The sequence below is a fragment of the Acartia tonsa genome, chromosome 6 (assembly GCF_053477335.1).
Source record: "Acartia tonsa isolate MP-2025a chromosome 6, ASM5347733v1, whole genome shotgun sequence".
NCBI lineage: Eukaryota > Metazoa > Arthropoda > Copepoda > Calanoida > Acartiidae > Acartia > Acartia tonsa.
In genome coordinates this window covers 12,188,048-12,214,831 of record NC_137265.1, presented here as the reverse complement: position 1 = coordinate 12,214,831, position 26,784 = coordinate 12,188,048, and the positions used below count along the sequence as shown (strand labels likewise).

Here is a 26,784-nt window from a genome sequence, read left to right as displayed (position 1 = left end):
GGTTGTGATTGTGATAACTATTGATAAAAACACAGTCTTAAAATCCAAATTGACATTATTAAACCAGTTATAATTCTGCCTCTTGTAGTTTTGTCATAAACCTAAAAAAATAGCAAGGAACAATGAGCAAATTTGTATTATATTCAACTACAATAAATTGAGGGTATACAGAGATCTAAAGGAATGACACAATGACCAATAAATTGATGTATATCCCAAATGATGATACACAAAATTACCCCTTCTGTAAATTAAAATTCTTGGTTGAATTGTTTGAACACTCAACCTAATGAACTAACCAATCAAAATGCTCTAAAATCCCCAATTGTTGTTGAGCCAATGAATAAAAAAACGTTTTTAAAAAACTTTGGGGACTAGTGCAATAAACAGCCGAATGTCCCCTCTCTCTCACTCTCTGGCAGGTATGTCAGGACAAGACTTAATTATTTGATTAATTTCCCCAAAAATGTTTAGCTACCAAAGGTAAAATTTCAGAATAAAAACATTTTTTCTATCCCTTACTCCCTGTGAAATAGAGTCAATTTGATTTTAGAATACATTCAAACATCACGAGATCAGATGCTAAAGTAAGAATATTTTGCATGAAACAATCCCTTGACATTTATAAAGTTTCCCTGAAATGACCAACCCATTCGGACTAGATATTTCCGATATATTATGCTTTCAGACAAAGAACCTTACTACTTTAATTTATATTATCATATATATAAACACAGGTTATCTCTTTAACTTTTTATTGATGGAAGACAATTGTTTCACTATTAAATAGATCATCAGTTCCAATTAAAATGTATAAAATAAGAGTTTAAAAAATATATGTCCTTGCATTTGAATCCTTTTATAGGACAAGCAGCAACGCAAATAGAGGCCTAAAGCGGCGAAAGGGGAGACGTAGCTACCCTCCACGTTTTTTTTTTAATTTTAAATGTGAGGTAGATTTTTCCAGGGGTGAATTCTTAGGGTGGGTAGAGATAACCTCCCTTAAAATAGTTAAAAAACCTTCCCTTTTCCCATAAAAAGCTTCACTGTAAAGAAGAGCCATATCGGACTAGCGGTTGGCGAGATCTTAAGCTACAGAAAAACAGACTACTTATACAAGGATTAGTTCTAAACTATATTTATAAATTAATAATTTTGCACCTGTGCAAGTTTATAAAAGTAACGTGTGATTTTGAAAGGTTATGAGTCCTTCAGCACTCATCAACATATTATCATTTGTATATTTATATTTCTCGTATTCATTCAAATCCGGTGGATAGGAACCGGTTCTCATCCATACGAAAAAACTATGTCTAGCATCGTATTATATCCAGCTTTCTACGAATATAAAAATGTACAATTATAAGAATAAAACCAGTTTTTTTAGCCTGTGCCTTCGGCACCTCGGGGATAAAAAAACTGTCTTTAATCTTATAATTGTACATTCTATATCTGCGGAAAGCTGTTTATAATATATACGATGAGAGAAATAACTTCATTCGTATTTTACTGTAAGATTCTGTATACTTTTGTCTTAGAATTTCACTAAAATATGTATAGTATTTAGTAACTTGCACATACGGTTATATGTTTCAAAATTATTCTGTCAATATAATGATCACATAGCAAAAAATTTAATTCTAACTTCTCCGTTGCCAAAGTTGATTATTATAACTTTTTTATCCTGTTAAGACTTGTATCAATAGTTTAAGTTAAAATATGATTTCTTTTTAATCATTCTTAGATTATAAACTTGTTACGTATTGTCTTCGATCTGGTCAAAATGAAATCTTTGAAGGTTTTTTACACTGTGCTTATTTTTGGAATTGGTCTAAGCTCATCTCATGGTAAGATTATTTTTTTAAAGTTATGTTTTTATATTTAGTGTATTTATTTTCTTAAGATTTTTTGTTAGTAAATTATGATTTAAAGAATATATTGTTTCATACTTAAATAGAAAAGTCACATTAAATCAAAACAAACCAAGGGGGTCGTTTTTTCCACGTATTTTCCGTAAAGTTGTATGTTAGCGTTTAGTCAAATGCGCTTATTAAGTCTAACTATTCTTAATTATGAGCAAATGTTATGTGTATGAAATGATCATAACTAAGAACTGTTTAACTTTATAAGCACATTTGACAAAACGTTAACACACGACTTAACGGAAAATACTGTAAATAAATGACCCCTTATTTTTTAAATTCTGAATCTCAAACTGTCATAAATATGCAGATCTTAGAAAACCTGATGATGATGTAAATATAAAGCTACAAGTTAGAAAATTGAGCAAACAATTCTTAAGGGTAAAAGTACAGAATAAGGTAATTTTTCACATTGTCATTTTATACTTTTTTTAACATTTTAGATAACTTTGTAGTTTTCTATGAAAGCCACAACCTATATTACAAAGTAGAATGATGTCTGTGTGTCTGTCTGTCCGTCCGTATGTCCCTTAAGATCTCGGTAACCACTGAACCGATCGGATTCTACTCTTCAGGGTATATACTTATTGGTCCTGTGGTGGTTTCAAGCTATTTTCTTGGGGGGTGGGACACGCTCAACTCCGCCAAAAATAAAAATTACCCCCCCCCAAAAAAAAAAATTTTTTTTTTTTTTTAATTACATCATGGGGCGAAGCCGCTAGTGGGTTTAGATAATCTAAAACTCCTCAAGATCTTAGATTCGTTGATAAAATGTGGTTTAAGAATTAAATAGAAAAAATCCATTGCTGAATTTTATTGCCAAATATTTAATTAGTATACAAATACCTATATTCTAAATATTTTTATCCTCATTTAAGGAATTGAAATCAAAAGTAAATAAAATAAGCAAAGAAACAAATCTAAATAAGGTACAAATTTAAAATATTCATATATAAGAATTCCAATATTAAAGTTTTCAATTGCTATTTTAAAGTTTTCTGCATAAATCTTTAAAAACATTTTTTTAGGGTGAAATTAGCAATTTGGATGTAAATTTACAGAGGTTCAATGAAGAAAATAACATAACATTTAGGGTAAAGTAATTATTTTTAATATTTTATTGCTTTGAATATGAAACAGTGTAACAATTCAACGTAAAATTTTCTTATAATTTAGCATTTGGATTCGGATTTACATATTGTGAGTGAAGAGATGTTTTTGGCAAAGGTATTCTATTTTAAAAATATTTTTCATTATGTTATTTCGATTAGAGGTACTATTATTAGCTTTTGGAAACAATAAGATAATATTTCCTTAACATTAAATGCTGTTGCTGTTTCTAATTATTTTTTTTATATGGATATATATCCTTATACTAAAGTAACAGGATGTTTGTCTGTTTGTCTGTTTGTTTGTCTGTGTGTCTCCAATGATCTCGCTAACCGCTGAACCGATCGGGTTCTCCTTAACAGGGTAGCTTCTCATAGGTCCCCGGAAGGTTTATAACTATTTTCTTGGGGGGGGTGGGACACCCCTAACCCCCCCAAAAATTAAAAATACCCCCCCCACAAAAAAAAAAAATTTCCACCCCCCAAAAATATTTTTTAAAAATTTTTCTTTTGAAATCTAAAATAAGAAATTGGGTTATCAAATTCGACTCCCCCATCCTCAAGTGCCCCTAGAGGCCTCTAGGGGGCGTAGCTGCTAGTTTTTTCATATAGGATGAAATAACCAGTTTGGATAGAAGAGTTACAAAATTAGAAAATGAAACCGAGGTTATAGAAGCAGACTTAGAGACTATAAGTGGAGAGATGAACTTGACAAAGGTAATTAGTAATTAAAATATATCTTAAGCAAGAAATTTAAAGCAGACTTTAATTATAATCTAAAGTAGGCTTAAGGTTCTTAAGTTTACGAAAGTCGCAATATGAACATTTTTGCCAAATGCTACTCAAGTGAGGGAATCTAAGCTTTGTAAAATACTTTTCGCGTTCAAAAATAGGCAAAATATTTTGCTGCATTGCTACTCTATAACTAGGGTTGATCCGTATGGCTATATGACAGTCACTGAACAAAAATGTGAAAAGTTTTGATACAGCAAAACTCAACTCTGTAACGCCATTTGATACAAGATTTTGTTTCGAACAACAATTCTATGCATCTTGATAGTTAAGCAGAGGAAATTGTAGATAATAGTTATTAAGGGTGTGAATCAGAATAAGTTTTATGTTATTCTTTTTCATTTAAGGATGAAGTGACCAGTTTGGATGGAAGGGTGACAAAATTAGAAAATGACACTAAGGTAATTTTTTCAATTATAAATTTCCAAGGATCTCAGAAAAAAAGTTGTTCATTTTATGTCGAACCGACAGCTCTGACCGCTTTTAAATATGAATAAACTCTCCTATCACATTCTCCCATGAGATTAAATATCTTAAGTTAAGATGCGTCAAATTTCGACTAATCTTCTACGTTTTCAGTTTATGTTTTATTTATAGAATGGGGGTGGAGGGATGGGGTGCTATGCGCTCTTAGTGGCTAAATTTATATACTATCCCATGTTTTTTTCTCTTTTGTCTTTTACTGTAAGCACAGCAACTTTTCCAGAATTTCCTTTTTTATTATTATTGTAATTGTTCTCTAAATTCTTTATGAACATTAGAACTATGATTTTTGCCTCTTCTTAAAAATTATTCTTCAGTTGAAACTTAAATTGATATGATTTAGCCATTTAGACTGAAGAGGGTGCCATGTTCACTGAAATATATTTCATATAAATAAATATAAAGAAAAGACTTTTTTACTGTAGAGAATTAATCAAATATTAGGTCAAAGTGATTTGCTTACATTACATTTTCTTATAATTTTAGATTATTGAGTCAGATCTAAATGCTTTAACTGGAGAGGTAAACTTGGAAAAGGTATTTTTTTTCTTTTTTAAATTTTCAAATTGTTAACTAGATAACAAAAAGATATAAATGTTTTTGGATTGATTATTTATACTATTTATTTTAGGATAAAATTGTTAGTTTGGATGGAAGAGTGACAAAATTAGAAAATGATACCGAGGTAATAATTTCTACCTGTTAGTTTTTAAAAGCGAAGCTTTTCTATAATAAAGGTCAGTAACATCTGTAACGGTTAGCTTTTTTAGTTAATTTAGGTATGTTAGAATAGTCCTTTGCAGGATGATTCCTGTAGTAGTTAGGTACGATTTAGGAAGCGTCAATTTTGTCAAAACTGATATATTTATATTTTGCATATTCAGTTCTGACACTCTACAAGTTTTATGTTTGCCTTTCCTAATGTTTCAGGCTTAGCTTTTATGGATATTGTTTTCCTTGTTAAATCTATATTCCACAATAATTTATTTCCATAAATTGATTAAACAAAATCCTCAGCATATTTTCATTACTTATAATTGTCAACAGCAAAATTAGCTTTCAAAAATGCTGAAAACATATTTATCATTACAGCTTCAAATATCAAACAGCACTCAAGTTAGTTGTTAGTCCTTTATTTGTTTTAAATTTAGGTTATAGATGCTGATGTTGATATTTTGAGGGGAGATGTAAACTTGGCAAAGGTGATTTGTTATTTAAATTAACAACAAACCACTATTTATTTTACTAGCGGCTTCGCCCCTAGCCTCTAGGGGCTTTGCCCCATGAGGTAATTTTTAAAAAAATTTAAAAAAAAATCTGGTGCTGCTGCCAATAATTTATGTGAAGTGTGAATTTTTTTGTTTTTTTTTGGGGGGGGGAGGAATTTACATTTTTGGGGGGGTTGGGGGTGTCCCACACCCCAAGAAAATAGCTTAAAACCATCACAGGACCAATAGAGGCCTCTAGTGGCACTTTAGATGTTTTTGTTAAAGTCTCTACGTTACTTCTTTATGTTAATAAAAAAATAGTTATAAATCTTCCCAGAACCCATGAGAACCTACCCTGTTAAGGAGAACTCGATCGGTTCAGCGGTTAGCGAGATCCTTCGGTACAGACACACAGACAAACAAACAGACAAACATCCTGTTACTTTAGTATAAGGATAATAAAAAATAATATGGGATATGGGATTTTCATTGATGTTTAACATTAATTAAGAATGATGTGACCAGTTTAAATGTTAAAGTTGCACAATTAGAAACTGACTCTCAGGTATTTTTCTTTTATTTATTTATGATCAAACAATTTTGTATTGTGTCTAAGCATTAAACTTAAGTTAATGCCATTTTATTTCAATTGTTCTTTTTTCTATATAAGGGGGGAGGGGTGCTTTTTTCAAATTATTCACACAAATAAATAAGTATATGTAATTCAGCTGTTAAAATGTTTTTTTTTTAATTGTTATCTGACATAAAATATTAAAGTCTATTGAATATCTATTTATTTATATTTAAATACATTATATTTTCAGGCTATAGATGCTAATGTTGATACTTTGAGTGGAGATATGACCTTGACAAAGGTATAATTTTTTATCAATTCTAATGACAAATTATTCTTTTTATCAATATACAAAGTAGCTTTATGTCTGTCTGTCCGTCTGAAGCTTAAGATCTCGGCAACCACAGAACCGATCGGATTCTACTCTTCAGGGTATATACCTATTGGTCCTGTGGTGGAACACCCCCAACCCCCCCAAAAATGAAATTTCCCCCCCCCTCAAAAAAAAATTGGGGGGGAGAGTATGGTTCGCAGCACCCGAAATTTTTTTATTTTTTTTTTAAACTACCTCATGGGGCAAAGCCCCTAGAGGCTAGGGGCGAAGCCGCTAGTAATTACTTTAAAGAACTTAAAATATCCAAAAGTCTAACGTTTACACTGACCAAGCTTGTTTGCTTGATTCACTTCACTAAAAGATGCGATTGATAATAAGTATATTTTACTTGAAAAATATTTCGGAATGATGAAGTAGACTTTTTCCTTTTAAATTGTGTTGAGAAAGATTTTTAACTGAATATTTTTTCATTTTTTTATTATCTCCACGCCTACCTTTGTCCATTTTAAGTTTGCTGTGATTTGTTCATTACTATCTTTTATAGACATTATGTGATTATATCATAATCTATACAACTTTAGAATAAAGTGAACAGTTTGGAAGGAAAAGTTTCAAATCTAGAAACTAAGGATGAGGTAATTTTGTTTCTCGTATTCATTCGAATCCAGTGGATAGGAACCGGTTCTCATCCATACGAAAAAACTATGTCTAGCATCGTATTATATCCAGCTTTCTACGAATATAAAAATGTACAATCATAAGATTAAAACAAGTTTTTTAGCCCGTGCCTTCGGCACCTCGGGTCTAAAAAAACTGGTTTTAATCTTATAATTGTACATTCAATATCCGCGGAAAGCTGTTTATAATACGCTGCGAGAAATAACCATTATTTCACCTTTTTCAGAAGCACCCAAGTTTAATAAATTTACAATAAGGTTCTCCAAACAATATTTTAAATTATGTATACTACACAACTATTGAAACCATGAGATTAGGGTAAAAATTATAAATACTTTCAATATTCTATTAATTTTAGGCACAGCAAACTGAGATTGATAACATGGAAAAACAGTTACCAAAAATTTCAAGTAGATCCTTTGATTGACTGGCTTAAAATAATCTTAGGGCCAAGACATGAGCTACCTTTTTAACTAATAGTGTATTCACCTAACAGATTGAAGATTTGATTAAATAGAAATTTGTCTTGGAGGGATAAGATTAAGCTTAAATTTTGTCTGAGTTTATTACTCTATGAAAAATATGTATTATTACCAAGGGAAGGGAATAAAATACATTTTAGCATAGTTATCGTTTTCCACTTAAACAAACCAAGCTCTCCATTAACTGAATCTTATTGACATCAATTTATATTTAGATCTAGATCAGTGTTTTAATTATGGTGTATTAAATGAATATGATCGTGGTGTTGCCCATGGATGGGAAAAAGATCAAAGTGACTTGTTAGGAAGTGTCAGAAAAAGCCCAATGTGGGCAGGACCTGGTTGGTACAGGTACTTGCCAATACAAAATATAAACATTGATAAAATGAGCTGTTAAATAAACTATCAATCTTTAATAATTTTTTGCTTAGATTCCTGCCTCCAGCAGGGAATATCTTGCTCAGGACGGCTCCAGGAACGCATAACTGTGGAACGTTTGTGCCAGGATATAGCACAGGTGCTTTGCCAAGTAAAGGCAACACAAACGACCTTACGGTAATTAATTATAATTTGTAAGAAAAAACAGCATTCAATTGAAACAACAAAATTTCAATAGTAAATCCGATTGCACATAAAAGCAGTGGGAAATGTTCAGGATCTTTTACACTTACATAGAAAAAAGAATTCTAAAAATAAAACTAAACTTTTTAAAGGTTTGTTTTGATGCTGGCGAGAATTATAATGATTGTTACAAAACAAGATCTGCCAAGGTTACAAACTGCGGGCTCTACTATGTGTATTACCTGGATAATTCACCAGAGTGGTATAGATACTGCGCATCAAACTAATGTCAAATCATAAGCTTTAAGTAAAAAAAATCAGGGTTTCTCCCAACAAAAAACATCATGCACACTTATGAAAAATATTTATCCTCTGTATTATCATTTATTCATGTGTGATATTCTGGATCTGTTTGATTTTTAATAAATTTTAAGTAAACAAAAAAAATAATTTCTTTTTGTATAATTATTCATTTACATAATTTTGGTTTTTAAGATTGTTGATAGAAAAGAAAACTAATTTATATATCCAGCTTAGTTACAATATCGGAAGGAATTATAAAAAAAACAATAAAATTAGATAGCTACGCCTCAATAGGAAATAGTTAAAAATGTATTAATCTCATTGCAAATCGACCATGGAATGTGAAAACTAAAATTACATTTTCTTCTCGAAGGAAAATTTCTCGTAATTTATGCATCATGGCCAACAAAAAAGGAAATGCCCATTTATAGACAGTAGCGCATCTACTGTTGATCTTGGTGTGTCCGTCACTTGGTGGGCGTTTGTCCTACTGATTCAGAGCCTCGCTTTTATGGATGTTTTCATCCTTGTTCTTCTTTCGTTTTATCGATATTAACTTATAATTCTGCTCTACTAAAATTGTTTACCATAAAAGCTTGGGATTTAAGGAAGAGAAAGGAAAATCTCAAATAAGGAATCCACACAGCAATTTTAAGAAATAACGTTTTCCTAGTCGTTGGCTTAACATCTTTGTGGTCTTTTAATGATTTCTGATTGGTTACTTCATTGAGTTCAGTGTTCAAACTTTTCAACCAGTGATTTTTATTTACAGAAGGGGTAATTTTGTGTATCATCAATGAAGCTGTACATTAATTTATCGACCCTTTAGATCCCCACCACCTTCCGATCTATTAATGTCCGGTTATGTACCAGACATTTTAGAGCTTACACCAATAACGAAATTACTTAGGAAAAAAATAGTAAAATTGACGACTCTCCATTTGCCCACCAAATATTATTATAGATTTATTTCGCTTGTTGGTTATAAATATTCCTGTAATAAAAACAAAAAATTATAATGGTAAAAATCTATATTTTAATGAATAATTTTCATTTATTATAAAATATAATATTAAGCGTATAAGTTTCTTTATGGTAATATTATTAAAATACTTATTTTTAAAATGCTTTCGTTTAACTTATCACAATTTTAAAAGTAAAACGATAATTGAATTGTTGATAAAAAGTCTAAAATATTCTTAGCCAATATTGTTCACTTTTAGTAGAGGTTTTCTTATTTTTTTTTGGGTCACTTAAATTCAGCATTGCAAATATTGTTGCTGTTGTTGTTTAGATGAAGAAAACCGTATCGCCACTGCGCATAAGTTTGTTCTCGTCCTGCATTTTCTCAAGAATTGTCTCAATTTCGGCCTGAAAAAAATGTTAAGTTAAGATTCAGGGCTGTATGTTTTCATATTTGACCCGGCTGAGGGGGGGGGGGGGGGGGGGGGGTAAAAACTAGGAGGAAAAAAATAAAATATTTTAAATTAGGGAAAAAAATGAATCTTGTGCAGAATATACACTAGGCCGACTCAAGATGCAAAATTTTTTGGCGCGCTATTTTAACCCATTCTATTCATAAATATAAGACTATAGATACCTTTAAAAGTGTTCTCAGACTATTTTTTCAGCAATATGTCAAATTCGAATTTCATAAAAAAGGGGAAGGTTCCCCCCTGGGGGTGAAATTTTTTTTTCTTTCAAACCATGGCTTTATACACCTTCCTGAATTCGTCTTGAAGAGTACATTAAGAATCAAAAAACGTTTTTTGAAAATATTGATCCCAGAAAAAGTTATCCTCAAATAACCGTCAAAATCACCTGATTTTGCTAAAATGGCCAAAATCGTTAGTTTTTTGAGAATAGCTCTTGCTATGATCAAAATATTTTAAAATCGTTTTTTGATCCTTAATGTACTCTTCAAGACGAATTCAGGAAGGTGTATAAAGCCATGGTTTGAAAGAAAAAAAAATTTCACCCCCAGGGGGGAACCTTCCCCTTTTTTATGAAAATCGAACTTGACATATTGCTGAAAAAAAGCTACCAGAACACTTTTTTTGGTATCATTGGTCTTTATATCATAAAAGGAATGGGTTGAAATAGCGCGCCCATTGAATTTCAAAAAAAGTGGTAATTCTGAGTCGGTCTAATATACACCCCTGTTAAGATTTTAGTTTTCTAAATCATCTAATGGTGGACTATTTCTCGACTTAATTGTCTTTTTTTTCATATTTTGAAAAGGCTCCACGTTTCTGGAAATCATATACAAGTTATGTAATGGTTTTAAAATATGTTGTTTTTTTTTTTTTTTTGGGGGGGGGGGGGGTGGGCGACGCCAATAGTATGTTATAAAATACTCATTTTATATAAGTTTGAGATGTATATACATACGATCGTACTTAACGGTTTTAAAGGCAGAAAACAAGTCGGATAATGTAATACTCAAATTAAAGAGCAGCTGCGCTACCCAAAACATGTTAATGTGATAATCACCTCTGAGAATGGGTTATTTGTTTCAGCTCTCTTATAATATGCCAGGATAACATCCATCTCCAAAGATTGGGCCTGAAAAAACAACAAATAATTCTCTGTAGAAAGAGGTAACGATTAAGGAAAACCCCAATGTTTGCATTTTTTAATTAAACATTATTATTAAAATGATTTGCATTGAACAACAATTGAAATGTCACGAGACTAAATAAAAATAATATTTATATACCATAATTATCTAATAAAAAAGCTAGTTAAAATTTTAGTATCGAGTAGAGAATCTAAAGCGAATAATAGTTATTTCTCGCATCGTATTATAAACAGCTTTCCGCGGATATAGAATGTACGATTATAAAATTAAAACCATTTTTTTAGCCCTGAGGTGCCGAAGGCACGGGCTAAAAACTGTCTTTTAATCTCATTTTTATTTTCTATATTCGTAGAAACTTGAAAGCTGGATATAATACGATGCTGGACATAGTTTTTTCGTATGGATGAGAACCGGTTCTTATCCAACGGATTCGAATAAATACAAGAAAAATTCTTTTTTTGGGTCGAAATCAATTTAAATCATTTGGCCTTGCAATCTACTTATACTAGCGGCTAGAAGTACTTAAGCTTGGGGCGGGGGAAGTCGACTTGCCCCCCAAATTTTTGAGATTGGATTTTCTTTGCTACAAACAAAAAACCTACTTTATGTGATAGTATAAAACTTACTTGGTATTTCTCTTGGCAAAGTTTGTACAACAGCTTCATAAAGTGTTTGTATCTCTCTTCAGAAATAACAATCTCTTGTGATGATGTGTCCTTGGCAGCTCCAGCAACCTCGCGGACATCCGCAGCTGTGGGAACAGCTTCGCCGCTAGCCGCCTTGGCCTTCTTAGCCGCTGGTTCGGGGACTGGCTCAGCACTAAACAATGTTAAAGTTTAGTCTAAATAAATAAAACTGAAATGATTTTCTCATAAAAATCTATGAAGTTCTGGCTGGGATAACAAGCAATTGCAAAAGATATTAGATAAACTTTTAATACTTTAAAAATACTTTAATACTTTATGACTAACGAGATTAGAACATTTTTTTATCAACGGAATGTTTTAACATATTGTATATATCATGCGCTGCCTTTCAAGTCTTTACTTATGATGCGGTTTGGCCGATATTCGAACCTCCCCGACTATGAGCGAACGTTTTACAATCTCTGGCAGAAAGAATGTAAGTAAACCCATGTAAAATTAGATTTTATCGTGGTCAACTTGTGCAGAATTATTTACCTGGACTCTTGTGAAGCTTCTTCTCCCTCCTCTTCAGATTCAGATTCTCCTTCCCTGAAAAGAACAAATATTAAAATTGTTTTTATTCTTCTAGCATTTGAACAATGCATGCTAATTTTAAGTTAAACATTATTTCTTTTTTTTGAATAGATTAAAAAGTTTCACTCTTGTCCCACTTTTAAAATGTTTGCACTTGTGAAATTATTTGTTAATAAAAAGCGTAGTAATAGTAACAATATAGAAAGTCTATTGACATATTTATTAAGTGTACCTAGCCTTTTTAAAGAAGTTTTTTAAAAAGTATTAATTTACATAAAAATCTGTGGAAAGCTGTCTATAATGCAATGAGAAAAATGACTATTTTCATGACCACCTGTGTTTTCTCTTTCCATCCTTCTCAAGAACCTTCTTGAAGTATGCAAACTGAACAAGCTGGATGGCCAATAAGGCATCCTGTTCCTCAACATGCTTGCTTAACCTCACCTAAACAAAACAAATCATTTTTAGTTTACAGATAAAAATAAACAAAACGCAAAGGCAAGTTATCCAATCCATCTATTAAAAATTCTATAATTTTGTCTGAAAAAAGCAAAATCAATTGCATTTAAAAATTTCAACGATAGTTTTTTTTTGTATTTTACAGGGTGGCCCTCCATAAGGACAAAAGTTGGGTTCCACTTGGGTTCGGAAAACATAACTAATGCATACATGTTCTCAACTTCAGAATAAAGAAATTTATTTCAGCCCGTTAAAAAAATTTCTTATTACTTGGATTTTACACCAGATTATCATGTACTCTAATAAGTTAAATTTGTTGCTGGCTAAAATAACCCCAACCCCCAACCACCTCCTTTCCTCCTACTGGATGAGCGAACACAGTAAATAATATCTATGCAGACTGGCCAGCCAATTTTGAAAATAAAAAACGTACATAACGTACACAAAAAAATACGTTACGTACATAAAAAAAAGTAAAAAAACGTACAAATACGTACAAAAACGTACATTCCTAATAAAAATAAGTTAAATAATTTCCTAGTTACCTATTATCAATACATTTAAGTCTACTAGCAGCTACCTGTAAAGGAGAACCATAGCGAATTGACAGACACAAGATATCCTATTACTCTATTCAAAAGTACTAGCGTCTACGCTCCTAAAGGCCTCTAGGGGCACTTGAGGAGGGGAGAGTTGAATTCAATAAAAAAAAAACATGGATGACAACATACATAAGTAGCGAAGCTCAAAAGTTATTTATAGACATCTGGAAAAAAATTAACTTAAAATCGCAATTAAAATTCATTTTTGGGGGGAAGAGGTAGTTTTTTTTCTAAAGTCAATGTCTCTTGGGAGGGTGGATGGTGATACTCTTCCCCAAAATAGTTATAAAACTTCCAAAAACCTATGAGAAGCTATCCTGTTAAGGAGAACCATATCGATTCCGTGGTTAGCAAGATTCTTTGGTTCAAACAAACAGACATTCTGTTATTATGTACAAAGTATATCCTATTATAAGGACCAGCGACTACGCCCTTAGAGGCCTCTAGAGGAACTTGATTGGGGGGGGGGGGGGGGGGGGGGGAGTTGAATTCAAAAACCCATTTTTTTATTTAAAAATAAAAAGTAAAAAACAAGGATGACAACATCCTTAAGTAGCGAAGCTCAAAAGTTATGGATGGAAATCTGGGAACTATATAAACTATAGAGTAGTGTCGTAAAAAATAAGCATTTAACTTATTTAAATAAATCACAAAACCTTTTAAAAATATATAATAACGTGAAAATCTAGGAATAAATTCAGCCCCCCAACCAATAAGCAAATCTCAATGAAATTTAGTGGAAGTATTAAGAATGAAAACTAATACAATCCCTGAAAATTACAACCGTCTATCAGGAATATGAGTAGAGAAAATTACAAAAACCTATACATCTAGGAATCGATCTAGCACTGCAACAAATAGACAAACCTTAAAGAAACTTTTTGAAAATGTGTAGAATGTGAATTTATTTATTTCCTGAAAATTTCAGCCGTCTATCTTGAATAGAAGTCGAGAAAACCATGAAAAAAAGAAAATCTAGGAATAGATCTAGCACCCAACCAAAAGGCAAATCTCAATGAAAATATGTAGAATGTGAACTTATTCAATCAAAAAACAGGAGCCGAGAAAATCACGTTTCTCCGATAGCATAACGGACTGACAAAGTGATTATAGAGTAGCTTCGCTAATAATTTTTTTAGTGAGGGAAGGGGGAGTAGACCACCCCCATTTCTGATTTCAATTTTAAAAAGAAAGGAAAAATAGGGGAAGGGTTGTGATTTTTTTCTAAGAGTAGTTTCTCTTGGGAGGGTGTTTGTACCCTCTCCCAGGACCTATGAGAAGCTACCCTGTAAAAAAGAACCATATCGGTTTAGCGGTTAGCGAGAACCTTCGGTACAAATAAACTGACAGAGAGACATACATCCTGTTATTACGTACTAAGTATATTCTATTAAATAAAGGGGGGGGGGGGGGTTTAATGCAACCATCTCGTAATCAGTGAGCAAATGGCACTTACAATTCGAATTTCGATCTGAAATTTTTCATGAGTAATCCTTGGTAGGTCTATTTTCCCTAAATCGAACAAAAAGTTGAAAAAGTAACGGCAAACGGCTCGGCCGTTTAGCCGTTTTTTGGCTATTTTTAGGGCAAATTTGCATAAATTATGTAGGAATCAACTTTTTGAAACATATTTTTGCTTTATATCGTGTGAAATGATACAAAAAAAACATTTTTAGATTTCTAGTACCAGCAACTAGCGGCTAGAACAGTTTGAAAACGTTTTGGAGCAGCATAGAGTATTATGTGAAGATAGGTTTCGTGATGGTTTTCCTTGAAAATAGTTTTGAAAATGGCTTAACTGCTGAGCCGCCAGCCGTTAGCCGTTACTTTTCCAACTTTATGTTCAATTTAGGGAAAATAGACCTACCAAGGATTACTCATGCAAAGTTCCAGATCAAAATTCGAATTCTAAGTACCATTTGCTCACTGATTACGAGATGGTTGCATTAAAACCCCCCCCCCCCCTTAGTAAGTTTTTTGTCTGATGCTTAAGATTTTCATAACTACTTCACACAGTTACCGAGATGGTTTTAGGCTATTTTTCTACCATTTTGAATACAGGTTCTTGACGGGATATGGAAGGACAGAGAAAATAGCCTACAACCTCACGAAGATCATGTCGGTTCAGCAGTTAGCGAGATTCTTTGTTACAGAAAAAAAAGGATTTATAGGATAAACATATAATAGGATATAGGGTTATTGTGTCTATTGCTAAAGATCTCAGAAAATACTAGTCTTTAATACAAAGTAAATCAATGCCTGTCTGTCTAAAGCTTAAGATCTTGGTAGCCGCTGAACAGATTGGGTTCTAAATTCTAATCTTCAGGGAATATATCTACTAGTCCTGTGTTAGTTTTAGGCTATTTTCTTAGAGTGTGGGAAACCCACCCCCCCCCCCCCCAAAAAAAAAATCAACCACCCCTCAATTTATTTTTGTAAACTAATGCAAATCAGCGGGGTGGGGGAACCCCCACCGCACCCTGGGGCGAAGCCTAAATGAAAAAAATAATCACAATCTTTTTTTATATTTTTTTTTGACAAATTTCCAACAAACGATTCTATAAAAGAGGGATACGAAGCCTCTAATCCTAGTAGAAAGTAAAAAGCTTTAAGTGTCCCTCCCCCAAAGAAAATAGCAAAAACCATCACAGGACTATTAGGTATATTCCATGAAGAGTAGAGCACAATAGGTTCAGTGGTTACTGAGATATTAAGCTTCTGATATACAGACGGACAAGCAGACGGACAGACATCATTCTACTTTGCATTATAGATAATATACTATTTTTGTAATACTTTTTGTACAAATACAAATAAATATACAAATACTTTTATACTTATATTTGATTCTTATTCTTTAAAAACTGAAGATACCAAAAAATAGGACTTCTTAATCCTACACTGTGCACCATATGATATCTCGGAAAATTTACCCAAGTATATAAAGAATTTGAAAAAAATTATCGTAAAATCTATTAAAGGGGTAGTAGCATGAAATGCATTTAAACTTGAATTTAGTCAACTGCATATCTCTTTCTGTTCAATAGTTTAAACTATATCTATAGGACATATATTTCAAATCCATAAATTTAAACTGTAAGTTCTAATAACATATATGCATAATTTACATACATATTTTTGTTCTATGAAAATTGAAGATATTATTGAATTTATTTAAATAATACACCTATTATTTTTGCAAAAATTTTCGTACAAAACATACAAATTACTTTTCTGCTAATATTTGATTCTTATTATTTTTAAAAAAACGTAAAACGTACAAAAATACAAATTTCAAAATACGTTACGTACACATATCAAAATAACGTCCAGAACGTACACAGATTCGATGCGTAACGTACAAAACGTACACTCTGGCCAGTCTGTCTATGTTAGCAATCTTCATTGACAATTTTACCCCAGTTACTATGTCCACGTATATTCTATATCATTTGTTAAAAAAAAATGGTTTTACCTTGGCATGAGCTGTGGCCAGACGGATAAGTGTCTCTAGGGCACGAGCAGTCACGGGTTGAGTCCTAGCCTGGTCGCTGTTGAAATCAGCACTGCGCAGGTTGGCATACTCCTCCGCAATCACCTCGGAGGCGCGGTTGGTCAGCACAGGGCGGATACACTTGGCAATATGGATGTATTTCTTCATGAAGTGTGCGCTCACAATCTTGTCAGTCTTCTTCCTGGAGTTGCCGTGGAGCAGGGGGTCGTACTTCTCGTAGATGGGGGCCTGGTCTCCCTCGTGAGGGTCATTATCAAAGTCCCTAAAAATCATAATTCGTAAAAAATACAACTACCTAAGACAAAAGAAAATAATATTAAATTGAAATAACTCAAGATTTTCATTGATTTTTCTTTCTTTTGTTCAAAATTAATCCACTAGGTGAAAAATTATAATATAACCTACATTTCATTGGTGGAACAAACTATTGAGACAATGGACGATAAATTATAGTATATTCCCAAAACAAAACTACCCCTTCTATTGATTAAAATTATTGGTTTAAATGTTTGGAAACTACTAGTTTTAACCAACCAATCAAAATGAAAGTTAGTAAAGATTTTAAAACAAACTAATGTGAGATCGTGTTTATAAAAATATTGGTACACCAGTGTAATTTAAATAATGTCCCATTAGGGGCGTCGTAGCTCAGTGGTAACGCACTGAGTTACGGTGATGAGAGTTCTAGTCCCCATGAGGCAACTCGAATTTCTCAGTTACATTCACGCAACTTCCCCTGGTTGTGTAAGAAGGGGATTATAGAGTAAGTTTGGATACTTAAAAGTCAAGTACATAATATCAGTACTACCCTTATCCCAAGCTCCTCTGCGGAGAGCGTCATTCATTACGGTGACTTAATTTGGGACACCTGCCATACTCGGCGAGGGTGAGGTAATAATGAGTAGCTCTCATGAGATAGCGGGTCAAGTCATAATGTGCTTGAACGTGGAGCTTGATAGCCCTAGTGGCTATACAAAAGTGTCTCAGCCTACTCCATGACTACTTAGGTCCAAACCCTAAGAGACTATGGCTAAACAATCAATCAAATAATGTCCCATTCCTTACTGTATAGGAGTATTTGTGCTAATAAAAAAAAATCATTTACCTTGTGGTTAAAGAATCGGCATCGGCAGCAATACTAAGTACTTCACCATCAGCCTCGCGGGGGTTACGGTATCTAAACAATTTTATTACTCATCAAAAAAATACTTTAATTTGATATAAATCTAAGCTCGATATTTTCTAATGATTTTGCCTCTAACATTTATGTCAGTATCTCATAAAACAATCAAGAAAAGGAAAAGGACTGGCCGAAAAGCTTAAGGAAATGAACTTATATTTATGGATACTTCATCTGGGACACATGTCATGGATTAAATATTAATATAAATTGTAAACAAGGACGTACCTGTGCATTCTAATAACGTGGTCAGCAATCTTTCTATCGTTCTCTACGTCAATATTATCAACCAGAATGAACAACAAGTCAAATCTAAACATAATTCAGTTATTTAAGTGCTGAAATGTTTATAAACCAGGGGTGTATATTCTGCATGGGATCCCCGGCTCAGGGGGGGGGGGGGGAAATAAAAAATAAGTGGTTGGAGGGGAAAAAATGTAAAAATTAAGAAAACTGAAAACATTTTTTCCATTTCGCCCCCCTCCTTGGTTAAAAAAAACTAAAAAAAATGTGTGGTAGGAGGGATAAAATAAATAAAATATAGAGTTCTTTAAATATTTTTCTATTTTCCCCCCTACCTTTTAAGAAAAATCTAGGGGGGAAAAAAAATAAAAAATTTTGTAGCAGGAAAAAAAAATAAATCTTGTGCAGAATATACACCCCTGTTATAAACACAATCAAAAATCTTTTATCTTTTCAGCAATGATTTAAATTGATACTGAGAGAGATTCTCGATAAAATGCCTATCCCAGCTGGCTAAAATAACCCTCCCCCCTTAAGACTACCCCATCTCGTCCACTGAACATGGAGAAACCTATTGACCAATAGCTGCACTGAGGAATAGTAATCTAAATTGACAACCTTTCCCCTGTCAAATTTTCACGTATCTATAGCTATTCACAAAAATTAAAACCTATTTGAATAATACCTATCACTAAAGTTTCTTACAAAGTTGAAAGATAATGCTAACCCTACCTGGAAAGTAAAGAATCTTGCAGGCCAATATTCTCCATGGGTGACTTGTACACGTTATAGCGACCATACACAGGATTAGCAGCCGCCAGGACGCTGCACCTAGCATTCAACCTTGCATGGATACCAGCCTTGGAGATGGTGACACGACCCTGTTCCATAACCTCGTGGATGGCGGTTCTGTCCATGTCTGTCATCTTGTCAAACTCGTCAATGCAGACAATACCTCTGTCAGCGAGGACCATGGCACCGGCCTCCAGCTGGCGCTCGCCAGTCTCCTTGTCGGTGGTGACGGCTGCGGTCAAACCGACGCCGCTGGAACCTCTACCTGTGGTGGCGATGGCACGGGGAGCTGTCTGTAGCACATATCTAAAAAATTGATTAAGTAAAATTACGTATGATTTGCTTTTCATTTGCATGTATTAATAGGTTTTCAGAAGGATGGCTTCGAATCTTGGCCCAATCACAACCACAAAAGTCATACAATCAAGTCTGGATGCAAGCCTAAAGGTATAATGGCAGATATTTTTAAAGATAAGGCAATGGATGAATTGATGTACACCTTATGGCTTTGGTAGGTTAAAATTACTGTTTATTGTTATTGTTTAAGTTTAAACACTTAAAGTTTGAACAAAACAATCAAGCTTTAATAAAAGTTCCCGAATCTTTTAAGACAACGAATGAGTGAATGTATTCATAAAACTTTTGGAGACTTGTATTATTTACATTTATAGATATGTAAGTTGGTCATATAACCTACCTAAGAAGCTGAGATTTAGCAACGCTAGGATCACCAATGAGCAGACAATTGATGTCTCCTCTGAGCCTAGTTCCGCTGGCCAAATTTCTTTCAACTCCACCCAACAACATACACAACAAAGCCTGAAATATTTTCATACAATAAAAATTTTCATTACATGTTTTAGGTAGAGCTCTCCATTAAAGCAAAAAACTACACATAATCTGACCAAAAGTATCAAATAAGAAACAACCTTTCTCTCCTCACACTTTTTTTCTTAAAATTAATAGTAAAAGTAAAATTTTAGAAAACCGCAAAAGAAACCTACCTGTTTAACTTGTGCATGGCCATGAATGGAGGGAGCCAAACTTTTGGCCAGGATACTGAACACACCCTTTTGCTTGGAAAATCTCTTACATTCGACAACATCTTCTCCAGTAATGTTCAAATCAACCTCCTAAATATGTAAACGTTCAAATTAAATGCAAGTTAAGATTTTTAATAAAGAAGAAAAAGTAAGTTATCATGAAAATTACTGATGAAATATTTTAAAATTTAGATTGTTAAAGACAGGAAAACATATTTATGCTAAGAGACGGTCACATCCCAGCTTTGGAATTGCTGTGGTTCTTATTTTGGTACAAAAGAATATTTTACTTAAACAAGTTTTCTTTCTTTGCTTAGACAGTGGGGTCTTTATAGATCTTACCTTGGAGAGAAGTGTAACATTATTAGCAATAATGACAGTTCTGAAGGTACCACCAGTATAACCTTGTTGCTTGTTGGGCAAACATCTAGAAAATAGATTAGAAATCAATATTACATTTATATAAATGAATCAATGCGACTTATAATAAACAAAATCATTCGTCTGCTAAAATTCATTTAAGTTGGAAGGAAGAAAGGATTTTGTCTGAAAGACCATCTAGGGTAAAAATCTATTGTTGAAAGAGGCGCATCTACATACCTGTAGCATCCAGTAATCTGAACTCTGTCTCCAGGTTTCATGGCATCAACAAGATCATTATCAAGAATTACATCACAAGACCTGTTCAATTCAAAATACTTCAAATTATATTATTACATAAATGTAACAGTATGTCTGTCTGTACCTTATGTCACTAACCACTGGACCGATAAAGTTCTCCTTTACAATAAAGCTTATTACCAAAACTCTCCAATTTTTTTTCTCTTCATTAACATTGAAAGTGATGGTCAACTTCTTTATTCGAATTATTGTTAAGTATTTTAGTTCGTAATTAGGGTTCATCTAAATCTTGACTTAAGTATTTCTTACAAAGAAAGCAAAGCAAATAAAGTCCTCTCTCTAACTCTTTCCAAGGGGTAATTGAAAGTATTTGTGCCTTGGAAGTTGTCCAGTTGGCGCCTTTTCTGGCATCTCCTGGATGGAAACAGTCTGGTGATCCTTAAACTTGCACAGACCAAACTCTGTCTGCAGCAAGTTACCATCCTCGTCCTAGAAAAAAATAAAATTGTTAAAAGTTTGATTTTTTGTTTTTGTGCAATAAAATAAACTTTAGAATTTGATTTACAGTTGTGTACTTCAATAAGCTTTCATTTACAGTCTGTAGATTTTATGTATTAGCAATTAATATCAGACTTTTAAAATTATAAACATTTCCAATCTAAATCGCTTAAATGATTTAATCTTAAAAGGCAGATTAACATTTTACATTTTTCTTTAGATTTTTTAATCATGAAATGTATTAACTTTTATACTGTTCTATTGAACTATTGGGAGAAATTTGCGTATGTAAATACTGAATATCAAATAACCTGGGTAGGATAAGCCGCAGTTGATGGATAAGCATCCAAAGATGTTAAATCTGTGTAGGTTCTCTCCAATGTTTTACCAGTGGCCTCGCAATAGTGCACAGATTTTGCTACCTTTGGTCTCACCTAAAAGAATCAAAAGGTTTACAAAATTTGAAACTTCTGTCTTTTGATTAATATTACCTATTGTTGTGATAAATAATTTTAGTCATTTCTACACATATTTATTATTACTTGAATAAATTAAATAAGGCTTAGAACTGTTATTATTTAAAGGAACAGATGCAAAATAATAAATGATCAAGCAATCATGAAAAAGTTTTGAATATGTACTTTTTTTTATTTTCAGAATTAAAAATACTTTCTTTTGTGTTTAGTCTACTTACCAGGGAACATTTAGTGACAATTCCTTCCAAGCAGACCAAATTGCCTAGGTAGTGTGCAGCCAAGGTTCTGGCTGTCACGTGACGACTACCAAAGCTGCCCTCAAATCCAACATAAAAATCTTCGACCTCTTTGACATAGTTGGAGTCAATGCTTCCAATATATTCTTTCAGGGCTCTGAATAAAAATTAATATATTAAGATTTAGAAACTAGAGCTTCAGTTTAAATGAAAAATAAAGAAACCTAATGAAATATATATGATACCTAGGTATGATGAAAAAAATTATAATCCTTTAGGACAGATATATACACAGACAGTAAAATAAGAAATATCAACATAAACATAATGTAATATTTTCATTAGAATTTGTTAAAAAACGTAAAAAATTAACTTGTTAGAATGACGATGTATTATGTATATACAAGATATCATAATTAACAAATGAACAGAGTGCATCAATATTTCAGCAGTTATGCATGCATTACAATTTAGGTTTATAACAAACCTTTGGAAAGCAGACAACTCTTCAAAGCAGTTGTGTAGGAGGCCTGTGGCGCGTTCAGGGTTGGATTTTCTCAGGTCATTAATATTGATCACAAGTCTGCAACCTTTCTTCTGAATCATTTCCCTGAAATATGATGTGTAATCATTGGCTATGGAACTACAGAGACTGTCATCTTAGTCAATATGAAAGTTTTATTATATTCTTTTGGGTACCTTTAAAGATTACCTACATACTGTTGCACAGTAAAACTAACAAAACGATGTCTTTCTTTAAAATTTAAATAAATGCAGGTAATTTGCACTTGTGAATTGAATACCTATTTAGGATTAAAACAAAATATACCAACAAAGTTTAGGAAATGGTGTATTTTTTTATATAATAAGTCCAACATAATGTATTAAATACTATAAAGAATGATCCTTATCTGTAAGGATCTACCTTGGTACGCTGTTCTAGTAATGAAATAAATACCTGACAAGGGTGCTATATATTCCCTGTTGGTCTCCATCATCCAAGAAGTCAATATATTCTCTCTGGAAGTCGCGCAGCCTCTGGTCAATTTCATCGGCGCTGGCAGTCATTTTTAAGTGGCCTAAAAGTGATTTTTATGTATGGTAAGAATGAGCTTAAACATTTAATTGAAGGAACAGCTCATTAATATCTGCACAGACACACATTTCAAAAACTATCAGCTATATTGATTACCCTCGACAAGGCTGTGGCATACGTCCTACCTAAACTCATCCTATAAGACGTAGGGGGTTATAATTTACGTAAACTAACACCAAAACCGCTAAATTTCTATATGGCAAAATTATCTAAATATATTTAAACGACTTTATTAATTAATAGGACAAAGACCCAAAACAAGATTTAAAATCAGCTAGTAAGATTGGGAAGCAAGTTTCACTAACAAGTTTGTTTTATAAATGTTCATTGGTGGTTTTAGGCTATTTTCCAAATACCGTCCCCGAAATGTAAAATTATGCATAAAACCGGCATAAATTTATATGTCATTTATGATAACTAACGACTAAATAGCACTAAAAATATAAATACTAACGAAATTTTCTACACTTAGAAACACTTAAAATAACATAAAGTGTTATATTATAACGATAAAATATTAAATAACATCAAATTATAATTGCAAAGCACATCATCAGACCACTTACTTACAGACATTGTAAGTTTGTAACACAATAACACTAATATTGGCGCCAAATATATTTTCAGGGTTATCAACTTTTTCGGGAGCATTTTTCATTTTTACGTAAAAATTTCTTTTTACAGCCTTGGATTTCTTTGAATAATATTGTCTTAATCTCCGATTATATTCTTATTTAGTATTTTAAAATGTCTCGTATGAATTTGGCTAAAATAAGTATAAAATAAAAAATCTCAATTATAATTTGACAACTTAGTACTTAATGTCGTCTTTACTTAAAAGATTTTTGGAATAAGGATTTTAATCACGAAACCTCGTGAACTAATAATTCCTCATATAAAACTAACATGATGTTCTTTGGTTTGTGAGTTTATTGTAAAAGATCTCCCCAATGCGGAACTTTCAGTGGAGCTTCTTAAAGGTCATGGGAAGTTTTTTTTTTATCTTTTTTGGGGGGTAAGTGAAATTCATCTTTTAAGAAAAAATGTCCCTAGAATATGGACTTATCCCATTACTTTTTCGTTTCTTTTGATGTTATATGCGAAGCTTCTCTAAATGTAAGTTATTAAATAGTATTCTGTAATTAATCAGTTAAACAACAAATTTACTGTAAATATTATTTAAACTTGTATTTATTCTGATAATTCAGTCATGACACTACATGCGTTAATGTTCGTTTGTCTAACCATTCAGAGCTTCGCTATTTAGTATGTTGTCATCCTTTTTCTGTCTTTCAATAAAGACAAGTAGTATAAAGGATTTACTCAGCTGTTGTCTAATATAACAAATTGCTGTTTTTAAAGTTTTTTCTAACCAATTTAGATCTAGTATTTATTATAATATCATTAACGCTTGAAGTGATAAAAGATTTATTTTCTATAGCAACTATGTTGACACAAATTATAGAGTAACCCCGCGACTAAAAAAATCAATATAAGCAGAAAAAAACACGAGAAATTACTGAGAAAATTTATTTTACAATTTGATAAATAAGATAAACCTTCAAAATCCGAGTTTTACAAAGCACCAAGTTTAGCAAAATGCTTCTTTAATAAAATATTTTTAGTTTTTCTTCATAAAGATGAGATCTTAAAGTAAAACTGGCATCAAAAATTAAATTAAAAACTAAATTAATAAATTACTAAGTCATTTTAGCTCATAAGGGTTTGAGCTTGCATTCATATTAAGAACTTTTCTACTGAAAAGTAAAATATGAAAAAAACAAAAAATTTTAATTTACATTTTTCAAATTAGGTTAGCCAATGATAAATAAATCATTTTAATAATAAAAAATGTTTTACATGGCAATGGATGTGAGAAGGTTTGTATAAAGAAAATGATTACAAAATAGCACAATTAGGCTAAAATTATTAACATACATATACATATGCATAATTATAATTATAACAAGGTCAACTTACATAGAAATATATTATTACAAGGTTTTTATTTGGCACCTACATTAACAAGTATAAAGGAATGTAATGGTTCAATTTATAAACAAAAAATTAAAGTAATTATAATAAGTCAAGGTATCATAAAAACAATATGTATATAAATTAAAATTCTAGCTGATAAAAGTTGAAAAAAACATAACATGAACAAATGCAATGATACCAAAAAATTACTAAATTCAACAATGTATAATAATATCTAAATACAAAAAAATCATATTTTTGTAATTTCACTAGTTGGAGCAAAAAAGGTTTACTATAATAAGACAAGTATAATACACAATGTAAAAACTACATGGATTATTTGAATCTAGTGCAGTTCAAGGTAAAATGTTCCTAATAACGATTATATTAAAAATCTATGAACTTTAAATGCTGCCAAACGGCTAAACGTACGTGTCAAGCCCACACACTGTTTCAAGTAGCATAAGAATGCCTATAAATAATCTGGAATAGCCCAAATCCAATGATGCATAGGGAAAGCTTAACTGTCTAAAATTAGTCTTTTTCGCGCATTTAAATCTACTGCGAGATTTCTGTGCTTTATGACCAGATCACTTGTAGGCCTTCTTTTGTCGGTTTGTGCGAGAATAGTATAAACGTTCCAACGTTTGGCCGTTAGCAGCCTTTAAAGTTCCTATATTTTTGTTGATAATCGTTACCAGAAATATTTTCACGTGAACTGCACTAGATCCTATAATTTCTAACTAGAAGGGTTCAGATGATAAAAAGATAAATATAAATATACACAAAAGTTATGGAAGCAGACAATTTTTTTCAGTATGACTGAAAACCGGTTCTAATCCAGCGGATATTAATCGGTTTCGAAGCCATACTGGAAAAGTTATTACAGTTCAGTTTCTTCCCTAATTTCATATTTAAAATAAACAGTTAAAATTATTTAAAAGTTGCTTTGGCCTGAAAGAATTTTCTCTATTTAATATTTTATCCATTATGGAATATTTTAATTAACATTAGAATCATTTAATTTTAAAGAGAATCTGATATTTAAGACAGTAAAATAAAAATTTTACTTTACAAAAATATTTGTTTTATGGTTTGTTGATAGAGGAAAGGCAATTTCAACAAAATATTTCAAAATCATTTTAAATGTCAATTAACATTTGAAATTCATTTGATTTAAAGGCCTTTCCAACTTAAAAATGACAATAATATCAATGTATTTTGATTTAGATTCTAAATTTTTAAGAATCACATAAAAATATACATACCTACTTTGAAGATAGGTACATTTTTGTAAAGTATAACCTTATTATTTTTATGTGGTTTCTTGATATAATTATAACTGAGTTATCTTAGAATACTTGAGACCAGACCTTTGCCCCCCTTCTTGCTGCCCCCACTACTCCCTTCCCCACCACCAGACAACTTCCTCTCCTTCTCCACCCTCTTCCTCTCCTTATCCCCCACCTTCTTCAGCTTATTGGCATTGTCCCTGATGCGCTCCCTGTCCTGCTTCACCTCGACACCAAGACGTTTGAGCTGGTTGGTGTCGAGGGCCAGCAGCTTGTCCCCGGAGATGCCCTTGTCCATGAAAGCTGGAATGTACTGCTGCATGTTCTGGCTCAACAACCAGTTACACACCTAAACAGAGATTGGTGTAAATTCAAATGTAACTTTTTTTACTTTTGTAACAGAGAGGGAGATGACATTAGGCTATTTAGTCTCCAAAGTTTTGAAATAACCTTATCTTATTCGTTGACATAACAACTTTGGGGATTTTTATTAAATTTTCATAGATTA

The 26,784-nt window shown here is 32.2% G+C and overlaps 3 protein-coding genes across 16 annotated transcripts in view; 1 reads left to right on the top strand and 2 right to left on the bottom strand.

Moving 5' to 3' along the window:
* Positions 1 to 1,748: 1,748 nt before the first annotated feature.
* On the top strand, positions 1,749 to 8,579 carry LOC145321869 (uncharacterized). The gene is made up of 17 exons (XM_080163511.1): positions 1,749 to 1,847; positions 2,233 to 2,321; positions 2,801 to 2,851; positions 2,951 to 3,016; positions 3,099 to 3,149; positions 3,644 to 3,748; positions 4,171 to 4,224; positions 4,793 to 4,843; positions 4,938 to 4,991; positions 5,458 to 5,508; positions 6,026 to 6,079; positions 6,339 to 6,389; positions 7,004 to 7,057; positions 7,459 to 7,510; positions 7,798 to 7,933; positions 8,014 to 8,137; positions 8,296 to 8,579. Exons 1-17 carry the CDS (start codon positions 1,784 to 1,786, stop codon positions 8,428 to 8,430), a joined length of 1,242 nt encoding a protein of 413 aa, XP_080019637.1. The 5' UTR covers positions 1,749 to 1,783; the 3' UTR covers positions 8,431 to 8,579.
* An 880-nt stretch (positions 8,580 to 9,459) lies between these two features.
* On the bottom strand, positions 9,460 to 23,022 carry Mcm3 (minichromosome maintenance 3). Its single transcript, XM_080163510.1, has 18 exons — positions 22,870 to 23,022; positions 22,399 to 22,521; positions 21,894 to 22,068; positions 21,511 to 21,633; positions 21,078 to 21,190; positions 20,681 to 20,761; positions 20,423 to 20,507; positions 20,042 to 20,170; positions 19,735 to 19,856; positions 18,978 to 19,343; positions 18,231 to 18,314; positions 17,928 to 17,999; positions 16,784 to 17,084; positions 12,582 to 12,691; positions 12,209 to 12,262; positions 11,654 to 11,846; positions 10,940 to 11,011; positions 9,460 to 9,817 (listed from the first exon to the last, which is right to left on the bottom strand). The coding sequence occupies exons 1-18, from the start codon at positions 22,977 to 22,979 to the stop codon at positions 9,737 to 9,739; spliced, it is 2,394 nt and encodes a 797-aa protein (XP_080019636.1). The 5' UTR covers positions 22,980 to 23,022; the 3' UTR covers positions 9,460 to 9,736.
* Positions 23,023 to 24,523: 1,501 nt separating this feature from the next.
* LOC145321865 (uncharacterized) overlaps positions 24,524 to 26,784 on the bottom strand; it is a 113,375-nt gene continuing 111,114 nt past the window's right edge. For all 14 annotated transcript variants that reach the window (XM_080163505.1, XM_080163498.1, XM_080163503.1 and 11 more), the window contains one exon: positions 24,524 to 26,625. In XM_080163505.1, the coding sequence (XP_080019631.1) occupies positions 26,332 to 26,625 (294 nt within the window). In that variant the 3' untranslated portion in view covers positions 24,524 to 26,331. The remainder of the gene's footprint in view (positions 26,626 to 26,784) is intronic.

Coding starts and splice junctions, on each gene's coding strand:
- LOC145321869 (XM_080163511.1), top strand. CDS start 1,784: ATGAAATCTTTGAAGGTTTTTTACACTGTGCTTATTTTTGGAATTGGT. Junction 3,150..3,643: donor AAGAGATGTTTTTGGCAAAG/GTATTCTATTTT, acceptor TTTTTCATATAG/GATGAAATAACCAGTTTGGA. Junction 4,992..5,457: donor AATTAGAAAATGATACCGAG/GTAATAATTTCT, acceptor TTTTAAATTTAG/GTTATAGATGCTGATGTTGA.
- Mcm3 (XM_080163510.1), bottom strand. CDS start 22,979: ATGACTGCCAGCGCCGATGAAATTGACCAGAGGCTGCGCGACTTCCAG. Junction 20,508..20,680: donor CAGATTACTGGATGCTACAG/GTATGTAGATGC, acceptor TCTATTTTCTAG/ATGTTTGCCCAACAAGCAAC. Junction 19,857..20,041: donor GCCATGCACAAGTTAAACAG/GTAGGTTTCTTT, acceptor AAAATATTTCAG/GCTTTGTTGTGTATGTTGTT.